At 32.0% G+C, this 12,295-nt stretch overlaps 2 protein-coding genes across 2 annotated transcripts in view; one reads left to right on the plus strand and one right to left on the minus strand.

Annotated features, from left to right (window-relative positions):
• The first annotated feature begins 7,517 nt into the window (after positions 1-7,517).
• LOC102585250 (dirigent protein 22-like) lies at positions 7,518-8,207 on the plus strand. Its single transcript, XM_006366521.2, has one exon. The coding sequence runs from the start codon at positions 7,536-7,538 to the stop codon at positions 8,067-8,069; it is 534 nt and encodes a 177-aa protein (XP_006366583.1). The 5' UTR covers positions 7,518-7,535; the 3' UTR covers positions 8,070-8,207.
• A 769-nt stretch (positions 8,208-8,976) lies between these two features.
• LOC107058787 (glycine-rich cell wall structural protein 1-like) overlaps positions 8,977-12,295 on the minus strand; it is a 15,957-nt gene continuing 12,638 nt past the window's right edge. Inside the window, exon 2 of the mRNA XM_015304947.1 lies at positions 8,977-9,326. Coding sequence (XP_015160433.1) covers positions 8,977-9,326 — 350 coding nt within the window. The remainder of the gene's footprint in view (positions 9,327-12,295) is intronic.

Genomic DNA, 12,295 nt, shown 5'->3' on the forward strand with positions numbered 1-12,295 from the left:
CTTTTAGTTCCTCTATTTCCCGATCATATTTTGTTGTTGGTGAACAAAAATTCAGAAATAGACAGAGAGGACAAAAATTCAAATTAACGTTTTATACTAGAAATTAAAAGATAAAACGAATTCCTACCTTATTTTCTTGGGGAAGATGATGAAGTTGTCAAACAAAGAGAACCAACGTTGATCTTGTTATGGAAAAAAACCATGAAATCGAAAAATTAGGGCTATCAATGGCTATTTTGGGTTTAGAATTGGGGAAGATGACATAAATTGATTAAATAATTAATAATAAAGAAAGAAAATGACATGTGGCACTTTTAAATTGGTCCATGGCAATGAAAATACAGAATGACGCGCCTCATGTGCGTGGTAACAATCCAGACGAGGAAATGGGTCAAAATGGCTATATATATATATATATACTATCATGTAATTAAGAGAAATTATATAAGGCCAAACAGAAAGCTGAAAAATGAAAATAAATAAATAAGAAGGCCAAAGAACATGATGTCATTTAAACTTAATGAATTAACATGGCTGCTAGCAAATGGTGTTATGACGATCAAAAGCAAACCTCACTTAATTACTAAATTCCATAATAAGCAATATCTTTTGTGGAAATTAAGTAAATGTGAGCCAACAGAAAACCTATAGGCGTTACTAACATATGTATAAGCTAGAGAGACCGATGGAATAAGCTAAAAGTAAAGTATGATAGGCAAATCTCACATACTACCTCTTTAAAGAAAATCGCACACTTCAACATTAACAAATTTAGTACATCGAGCACTTAAACAAAGGCAATTTTTAGGAATAAACTCATACTTAAGTCACAAACACACACACATGAACGCTAATCGAGAAACAGATATACGATACACGAGCTACATATTAGCTAGCTCTAAGACTCCAACTTCATTTTATTTTATTTTATATATTTTTTTGAAAGGGAAATAACATTCACAGTAGTAGAGAAAAGGGAACTTTATATGCTAATAGGCTAGAATACAAAAAATATATAAGAATATTCAATGACAAATTAGTAAGTGAATACGAGATAGTGATAGTTAAATAGTCTTAAAATGAACACCAAGAGACAGTGAAATCGAACAAGAAACAAACATCAACATCATTAATTATTAGGGATTTCATTTGAACGAAATGAACCCTTTAACATGATAGCTAACTACGAAAAAGAAATTCGAAGACTCATACAAATAACAACACTTACAAGAGCACATTTATATCTCAAACGAACAAGGAGCCGACTCTAACTCAATCACTAGGCTACGACATAAGCCAAGAATCGAGTAAAACAAAGTCAGTCGAGAAAGGAAGGGGAAAGATAAATCAGTAAACAACCTCAACATCATTGAAATAGTACATTGACTAAAGAGTTGGAATTGACAACAGAGTTTACCTTCTTGTGTGCAGCGTACGGAAACGGGACGAGCGAAGAGCTGACGTTCCTACCACGAGAATTCGAACGCGAACAGCGGGTAAGGAATTTGAGCCGACAACTGAACCCAAACACCAAAAAAAAAACTTATTGTATCCTCGACCTCCAAAATGTATTTCTAGCTTTTTAATACTAATGTTCAAGCCCTTTCTTTGAATTGTTTCTGCTAAAGTGAAATCCAACTCAAAGAATTTTTATTTTTTTTTTACAATAAGAAATAAGAAACTACTTATAGAAGGAAAATAGGGTTCCAATTTTTGGGGGGAAACGGATAGATTTCGGATAGGAGGGAGGCCCATTTAAAATTCAAACTCCAAAAGATCTTTCACCATTTAAGGAAGACAACCTTTTCTCCGAAAAATCACTCCATTCCGGAAGAGGAAAGGGTGAATCGACGCCTCAGATCGGCTCCATCGTCCTCGAGGAGCTACGTGGCTCGATCTCAAGCTGCAAGGACGATTCTTCGGCTGGAAAAGTGCTGGAACGTGCAGCCGTTCGCTGCTGTATTTTTTTTTTAACGTTGGGGCTGCTACTGCTTTGATGTTGGAGTCTTCTGGACATTTTGGACATAACTGGGCCGGGCCGGGGTTATTTTGCTGGAGTATTGTTGAAGTCTGGTGGGCTACTGGTTGCTAGTGGATTTGGGTCTTTTGGTCTTGCTCTAAAGAATTGGAAATGGGCTAAAACAAATTGTTGTTGGGTCTGGGAATAGAGGGAATCATTGGGGCTGCTGGAAATTGGGAAAATAATGGCCCAACTTGGTCTTTAAAAGGGGTTGACAAAAAAAAATTGTAATCAAACAATAGCCCAATTAAATTTCAAAGGTAACTAAATCGAATTTAATCGATTAATTTGGTCAAGACTTAAACAAGACGAATTAATATTACTTAATTAACGAGCTTCTTAATCTTAACGAAATAAAATAATTAACTTAATTATAAACTAATTACTTTAACAATATAGACGACTAAATAACCAAATATTTAAATAAAGCTAAAATCCTTTCGAGACAATTTTTGAACATTCGTAAAATATACTAATTAGACACATAATTATATAATAATTAACTTAATTATAAATTAACTAATTAAACTCAAAATTAGTAACTAATTAGATAACTAAACAAACTAACCAAATAATCTAATTAAACAAAAATACTTTTTGTAGAACGATTTTCCAATATTTATAAAATGCACTAATTATATACATAATTATATAAAAGACATATTATTATTTAAAAATTATAACAAGTGACAAACTATTTGAAATAACTCGTCAAAATTATTCTATTATATTTTTTTTCGAAATTTCTAAAATTAATTACTTTAAATCATTTGAAAATTAAGAAGCTCAAAATTAATTATTATCGGGGAGTGTCAAAATTAGGTGTCAACACATGTTATATACAGGGAGGAGGGAGGCGAGAGAGTTTGGGAGAGAGAGGAGAGAGGCGAGCGAGAGAGGGGAGAGAGGTGAAGTGTATATGTATAATTGTATATTATACATATGTATTTGTATATATGACAAGCGAGATTGGGGAGGGAGGAGAGAGGCGAGCGAGAGAGGGCAGAGAGTGGGAGAGAGCTGAATTGTATACGTATATCGGTTAGATAATTGTATATTATACATATGCATTTGTATATATGGCAAGCGGGATTGGGAGAGGGAGGAGAGTCACGAGCGAGAGAGGGCAATAGTTTGTATAATTCACATCTCATTTGTATAATTTGCGGCTACGCTTGTATAATTAGTGTATTTTTGTATAATTGCGTAATATAAAGTCTGGAATTTTACAAATATGATAAAACTTGAAATAACAAATTGATACTAACATAAACATATGAACTTTAAACAGTTATACAAATTACATTATATAAATTAATTATACAAAATCTGAAAATTACATATTTATACAAACTTTAAAAGGCTATACACAAAAAGATTGAATGTATATGGTGACAAAACTGAAAAATCAAAGGAAATCATCGTCATATACAAATATAAACCATCGTATACAAGAACAATTGCTAGTTGTGAATTATACAAATGTGGCGAATTATACAAATGTGGCTAATTAAACAACTCGAAGTCAACCCATGTAATTAATAGTTAATGTTAGTCACGAGAGGTAGTTATAGCAAACTATAGCTATGATCAGTGGCGTAGCCAGAAATTTCACGAAGGGTGTCCACGAATCGCATAGGTAAAAAAAAAAAATTGACGATGGGTGCACTAAAATTTTGAAATCAAACTACGTAACATTAACAATTTATTTTTTTAATTAAAAATTATACTAAAATTTTTAAAATCAAACCACGTAAAATTTAGCTTGAATTTTCATGTTTATTTAATAGGAAGTGAACGAAAAAGAAAAAAGAGAAAGAGAAAATTCAGTTTATAATGAAATCACTTTTATACTTCAAGATTTCACCAACCTTTGGTGAATTAACAACAAGATATGAAAAATAAAGAGTAAAATCGAACGAGTTTTTCTAAAAAGAAATTCTATATCGAGCCTTTTTCACTTTTAGTAGCTTTATAAAAAAAAATGAGAATTTGCTTATTAAATTTAAATTAAATAATTACTTTTAAATTTTATTTAAAATTTTAGTGAAAAGAAAAAATGATTAAAATTTAATGTTTACTATGCTTTTTTTTTTGTTATATTTTTAAGTTGTAGGTCTCTAATTTGAGATTATTATTCTAATAAATTATATGAGTTTTGAATTGTTGAAAAAATAACATATTTATTAACTGTAATGAGAAATTAATTAGGAGCTTTATGAAAATGTAAAAACAAATGTAGCAACTGGGATTCGAACCCGTGCGTGCGCGCATTTATAAAAATTCGCGTTGGGCCATGATACCGTTGGACTAAGAAGCTTTAGTATGCTTAAGGGTGTCCAAAATGTCTTATTTAACCATTTAAAGTATAATTTTACTTATATATACGAAGTAATTTTCCGATGAAGGGTGTCCAATTGGACACCCTGAGCCTAGTGTACCTCCGCCCCTGGGGTCAACTACTTTAAATTTGACCCCTATTTAGTTATGTAAACACATTAATACCGTAGGGAATTATAATTAGAAAAATATTGTATTGAAACAAGAACCTTTCATTAGACTAAATGGTAGTTTGGAAGTTGGGCTCTTAGTCAATCTGTTTTCTTGTTCTTTAATTTGTTTTTTTTGGTAATCCTTCATTATCGTATTTAATAATGTGTTGTCTTGAGTATGAATATGTTAGATATATTGCAGGATATACTCAAATATTCAAATTTATGATTTCTATGACTAATTATATTATGGGAAAATTATATGGTTAAGTAATTATATACTAATTAATTAGTCATCATAGTTATAGTTTTAGTTAATTACAAGCCACTCGCAACCAACATTTCTTGATAATTACGTGGGATGGAGTTTTGAATTTGTATATTTTGCACATTTATATAATTCGGAATGTGTATAATATAATTTGTATAATTGTTTAAAGTTTAGATGTTTGTGTTTGTATAAATTCATCATTTTGAGTTTATACCAAAATAGCTCAATTATACAAACGTACCCGCGAATTATACAAACTCACCCGTGCATTATATAAACCCGCGAATTATACAAATATGCGTATTATACAAATGAGGTAGTTTAAATAGTAGCTACAACCCGTAAATAGGCAAACTATAGCTATGAAGCATAATTAAATTTATTATAGTGGCTATTTGTGAAAAATTCCCCTATGATTATCTTATCTTAGTAGTTCCGTATTATTATTATTTTCTCTCACGTTATTCTTTATTAATTGAATTAATAAAATAAAAAAAATATTAATTGAATATGACTATTTTAGATATGCTACCAAGATATAGTCAAATTCATATTTTATATAACTGATTAATATCATCTTATCTTATAGAGAAAACGGTCTAAAGCCCCTCTAACCTATACCCAAAATTTTAACTACATACTCCAACTTTACGGGTGTTCTATCACTCCCTCTGAACATTTTATTTATCTATTTACTACACATTTGAGTGCTGACCTGTCATAGGAGGTGAGAACACCTTATCTAGGTGCGTGAGAAGAGGCAATAGCCTTAAATTTTGACGAAAAAAGTGTACTTCTCCAATGGTCATCTTCCCCAAGTTAAATAAACCATTTTTCCTTCTTCCCCACCATTAACCCTTATTCCTTTTTTAAAAATTTCACGTTTTTCTTTCAATTTAAGGTAGGTTTTAATTGTTTATGTTCATTTCTACTTTAAATCTTGAAGTTAGGATTTGTAATCTGCTCCAATTTCTTATTCAGGGTCTCTAATTTGAATTTTGAATTTTCTCAAAATTCGTTAAAAATGGCAATTGAAAACTTGAATAAGCTTTGTATGGATGAATACACACAAAATTTCTTCGATCATCACCAGAAATGCTTCGATTCAAAAGGAGAAAACGAGACGAAAAACTTCTCTTTAGGGTTTCTTACGTTTTTAGGAGGGAAATGGAGAGAAAACAAGAATTGGGGGTTGAAGTGGGTCCTGACCCACGCGTGCAAACACATGAGACAATTTATTTGGTTTATGTGGACTGGGCAGCACTCAAGTGTCAAGTGTGTAGTAAATAGACAAATAAAATATTCAGGGGTAATAGAACACCCGTAAAATTAGAGTATGTAGTTGAGATTTCGGGTATAAGGTGGGGGGGGTGTTTAGACCATTTTCTCTAGCTTATACTAACAGTTTTCTTACCCGAAATTGATTACCAAAATGAGTTTCTTTAAAGATAGACAATTTAGTGTAACTTATCATATTCACTATAGTCTGACTGTTGTTTAATTAATATTCTATTCCTTTGTAAAACTCAGATGTTATTTTTAATGAATACTATGCTCAAGTGAAACATGTCAACATCAAAGGAAACGACGTAATTACAAGGGCCAATCTTCCAAAATCAAAGCCATTTACTCTGAACAACTGTAATGTACCATCTAAAACTATTCCCACATCTTTCTGTGCCTTTGTTGTTCAATTATGAGTACAGAAATTACTATAAATTATAATCAATTGTAGTAGGTTTACACCTAACAATTTAAATGCATTTTTTAAAGTGGTACCATTCAATTAAATTATTGGACCAAAACATAAATTAGTAAAACCTAAAGGGGGGGGGGGGGGGTATTTATTTGTGAAAAAGAAAGGGAGAATAACTAGCTTTCTAAATTCTATCTAAAATAAGAATTCCCACTAAAAAACAAAAGAGAGTATCGAACCTATACCATTCTATATTTGTCACTAATTGCTTTTCTTAGTTATAATCATTGAGATGTTGACACAATAATCTTTAAATTATAAAATTCTTAGAAACGATCATATTCTCAAACAACATTTTCAAAGTTTGAATAAAACATTCCGTTCATTTCAATTTCTGTCAATTTATTTGACCGAACACCGAATTTATGAAAAAAATAAGGGAAAATGCATAAGTACCCTTAGCCTATGCCCAAAATCCATGAGACACACCTAACCTTTACTAAGGTCCTATTACCCCCGAACTTATTTTTTAATTAATTTTCTACTCCTTTTCGGCCTACGTGGCACTATCCTTGAAAAAATTGTCAACACGCGCTGGGCCCACAAGTTAGTGCCACGTAGGCCGAAAAGGGGTAAAAAATTATATATAAAATATGTTCGGGGGGTGGGGGTGGGTTAATAGGACCTTAGTAAATGTTAGGTGTGTCTCAGGGATTTTGGGCATAGGCTGGGGGGTACTTATGCATTTTCCCAAAAAATAAAAATATTTGAAACTTTTGATCTTAAATATGTCATAATATTTGTACGATTATAAACGCTTTTCAGTAAGGTAAAATGAATACTTTAAATTATCTTATTTATTTCATTTTGAATAAACTAAAAAAATAAATATATAGATTCACATAAGTTGAAACCGATGGAACATAAAATACACCAAATTCGTTGTTCTTGAAACAATTACCCACCCCCCCACCCCCAAGTTGCATAATAAATACCAACTCAATTTTACCAAAATCAAAGCACAAAATAACACAAGAATCAAAAGTGACACACCCCATGGCAACAAATTCAATCAAGCTATCCCTCATTTTTCTTCTAACAATTTTCATAACCTCAAAGGCCATATTACATGACCAACTTAAAGAAACAAACATGACACTATATTTTCAAGATTGGTCTGGTGGTCCAAATGCTACTGTGCTACAAATAACAGGCCATCAAGATCATGGTATTCTAAGTTTTGCCAAATTTGGTTCTGTTTTCGTTACTGATGATCCAATAACACAAGCCTTCGATAAAAACTCCGCGGAAATCGCTAGAGCTCAGGGCATATATGTTACGTCTGCGTTGGATGGCAAAATTTCTCATGTGCTAATATCGATTATTTTCACCAATAATGAATATAAAGGTAGCACTTTGGAAATTCAAGGTGCTAGTCCTCAATTTGAAAGAGTAAGAGAAGTGGCAATTGTTGGTGGTACTGGAAAATTTAGACTTGCTCGTGGATATGCAACTTTTGAGACTATTCACTTTGATTTGGCAATTCATTACGTTGTTATTCAGTGTAATGTTACCATTTTACATTACTAATTGGTAGACTACAAAATAAAGTGAAAATTGTACTGCCGTTTAATTTGTTTTCGATTTTATTTGTCGATGTAAAGGCTACCTAGCTAGAATAACAACAACAACATACCAATGTAATTCTACATATAGAATATGGGGAGGAAAAAGTGTACACAAACCTTACCCCTATCTCACTCGTGGAGGTAGAGAGAGGCTAGCTTGAACTTTCTAAGTAATTGCTGATTTTTATATTTATAATAATAATAAGTATAATCTTTTGGCCAGATATTTTTTGCCTATACATTTTAAGAATGTCTACCATTTCCAAGTTGACTTATAAAATTCTACCAAAATCTCTGAACGGTTGGGTGAGATTTATTCACTACGTCAATTCTTGTATAGATCAATTTTTTTAATGTATATACAGTAGATGTTATATCCCTTTTTAACTTATTTGTGAATTTAGTTATTTCTTTATATTTTGTATTATATTAGTAAATTTTTTGGCTCTCATACTTCTCTATGGAAAAAAAAAAACACGTTACTTGCAATGTGGATTTAACTTATACTTTTCAAATTCCAATAGAAGGAATAAACTTGAGCTAGCTATTTAACTTACCTAATTAAAGCTTTTAGGAGTAATTGATAATGATAATGGGAATTAAAGGAAATACTTGTCATAAATAGGATCGAGTGTTGATTACTCTTTCATCAAAACATAAAGAAGAAATTAAACATATATATATATACGCAAGATGAAAAACAATGAATTTATTTATTTTCTTAATATGAGGATGATACAATAATGGGAATTAGGGAAAACACAATGCATGCAAAAGCTAGTAAATTCAAACTTATTTGCTTAATTACCAAAACAACGTAACATAATATCTTGATACTACCAAGTGTAGCTATGAGGCTACAAGAGATTTTATGTTCGGCCATTATTACCACCACCACCACCAAACCCGGTCCCTACTCCAACACCTTGACCACCTCCACCTCCAACTCCAACTCCTATACCAATGCCCATACCAAATCCGCCTCCCATTCCTCCAGCACGCGCACCTTCCATTCCCCCTCCCAATCCTCCTAACCCTCCACCCCCGCCAAAACCACTACCAAAGCCTGACCCTCCTCCTGCTCCTCCTCCTCCTCCACCACCACCACCTCCTCCTCCTCTAGAACCACCTCCGGCTCCAAATCCTCCACCATATCCATAACCATTTCCGGTACCTCCCCCACCACCACCACCTCCACCACCACCTCCTGTTCCAAATCCTGCTCCGAATCCACTACCATAACCTGACCCTCCTCTACCACCACCACCACCACCTCCACCTCCTCCTCCTCCACCACCACCACCACCTCCTCGACCTCTCCTTGGACTATGTACACCCCGTCCAGCACAACCTCTCCTACCATATCTACAACCGTTATTATAACCCACCTTTGACTCTTCAAGGCTATGATCATCACCAAAAGTGACAGCACTCATTTCCAAGAAAATGATCAAGAAAAGAAGTAACCCTACAACCCAATTGTAAGAAGAAGAACCCATGACTATGATCACAAAGATTCTCACTCAGAGTTTATGAAAGAATGTCAGGTTACTTGTGCACTTCCTCATTCAGAGTTTATGAAGGTATATATAGGCATAATCACTCGTCAGTGGAAGCCATTAAGGTTTAAAATGTGCTAGGCTGTATGCATGGTTATGCCTTTTGAGCAGTTGGGGAAGTGGCGTGGACATTAAATGAACCAATCATTTGTGTCAAAAAGATAATTACATTGCTGGTTAGGCTACAACGTGAAGCTATTGAACCTATGTACTATATGATTTAGGTCCCATTTTTTTTATCGATCAATAGATTTTTAATTTTATTAGAAAATATTAGGTGCTTTGTGTTGGGAAATTGTAACAATGAATATATTATTTCTTCATAATCAAGTATAAGTAATGCTTGAGTTGAGATTTATAGAGCGGTTGTTAGATCGACTATGTTGTACGCATAAAGTGTTGGTTAGTGATCAAGATGTTCACTAAATAAAGGTATTAGAGGTGAGGATGTTTAGATGGATGTGTTGACTATCTAGGAGTAACAAGATTAGGAACGGAGATATACAAATAAGGTAGGGAGTAGCTCTTTTGGTGGACAAGAGGCATGAAGCGGAACTGAGATGCATGGTTTGAACATGTACAGAAGAAGAGGAGTATAAATGTCATAGTCAGGAGGTGTGAGAGGCGGTGATAAGTTACAAGCGAGGTAAAAGTAGATTGAAAAAGAATTGAGAGAGATGATTAAATATAATATGACAGAAGAAGCTAAGCTTACTTTTTGATGACTATAATCCTTGCAAAAATAACTAGTTGTCAGATGTTATTTTTTGGAATTAATTTTAGGTTCAGTTCTATTTTGCAGCTAAAATTTTGAAGTCAAAGATATGCCAATCCACCTCCTTCTATATGATTGGTGCTGATATTTTAGGATTAATACAACAACTAGGGATTACTTTATTTTTTACTCCAATTTATAGCGCTAGACAAAAGTGTCTAGCGGGCTTTTATTAAAAGATACAAAGTCTCATGGATTAGTAAGGGTTAGAGTTTATCTTACCAATCTTTATTAAGTAACAAACTTTTACTAATTAACAAGCGTGAATAAGAATATATTATTGGGAAATTAATTTTAAAATATAATTCACCTGGACCTGACCCAAATATAGGATAGCATAGGTCAAAAATTAAGATAGATAGTTAGTAGTTAGTAAAAATCATCTCTTTTTCTAGTGGTAGATTAGAGTTCTAGTCTAGAACATCTATATATATATCTCTATCAGTGTTATTATTATTTTGCTAAAATTATCTTAATCTTCAATTTTAGTACGTAGTATAATTTTTGTTTCTTTTTATATTTATTTATCTTTACTATTTATTGTTAATACTTTTTTATCATAATTTTTAATTTTACTTTTGTATTTTTTTTCAAATTTGTTTTGGAAAATTATTTTTTGAACCATGAATCTATCGGAAACTGTTTTCGTGTCCTTAAATATATATATAAAGCCTATCTAAATTTCACCCGCACAATTATATTGAATATGTTATTGTTATTATATACTGGTATAAAAAATTTTGAACCATGAATCTATCGGAAACTGTTTTTGTGTCCTTAAATATATATATATAGCGCTTATCTAAATTCCACTCGCACAATTATATTGAATATGTTATTGTTATTATATAACTGGTGCAAAATTCTTGCTCACCCCCATACAGTAATCTGTACCAACATAACTGACAGCTAACTGCCTTCTTTCAATTTGTCTTTTATGAGCAACCAAGTTAGATAGAATAGAACTACTAAAAGATCAATACTGTTTCTTATTATAGAAAAACTAAGGGCCCAATCTTCCAAAATGAAATTAAAGACATTTATTTTGAACAACTGTAATGGACCATGTAATATTATTTCCACATCTGTTTACCCCTTGGCTCTTCGTGTTCGATGAATCAGGAGAATACTATTTCCTCCGTTTCATTTCACGTGGTATTTGTTTATTTAATATGATATTTTAGAAAAGATTATTAAAATTTATGGTCTAAAGCAATTTTAGATGATTGTGTGACAGAATTTCATTTCATTGAGGATAAAATGAATTTTTTAAAGTTAAATTATTTATAATTATAGTAAAATAACATTCTTTTTAAAAATAGCTAAAAGGGAAAAGATGTCATATAACAAGGAAGAGAGAAAATACAAACTATACTTAATCAATGTAAGGATAGATCTTGAGTCTAACTCAACCCAAGAAGTTAGCTTCTGAGAAGAGGATTGTCCAACTCTATATAAGGAGATCAAATTCCTATCCCTACTCTGATGTGGGAATTCTTAACGATCAATTGTAGTAGGTTGCATCTAACAATTTACATGCATTTTAAAAAGGAGGAAATGATATAAGACCACATACAAAATGAATATAAGAAAATAATGATTTTAGAATTAGATTTTATTGTACTATAAAAATGACATAAAACTAAAATAAAGCAACCAAATCAAATCTCCCAATTTCTAATGAGAAGATTCAATTAAATTGCACAAAACATAAATTATACTCAAGGAAGAATATATAGCTTCTAACAGGGTTTCCCACTTTAAAAAAAAGAGAGTATTGAATATATATATATATATATATATATATATAGTCAAACGTTAATCATGCTAAATATTTTGGTCCTTTTATTTTTT

This window comes from Solanum tuberosum, unplaced genomic scaffold, assembly GCF_000226075.1.
Source record: "Solanum tuberosum cultivar DM 1-3 516 R44 unplaced genomic scaffold, SolTub_3.0 scf00652, whole genome shotgun sequence".
NCBI lineage: Eukaryota > Viridiplantae > Streptophyta > Magnoliopsida > Solanales > Solanaceae > Solanum > Solanum tuberosum.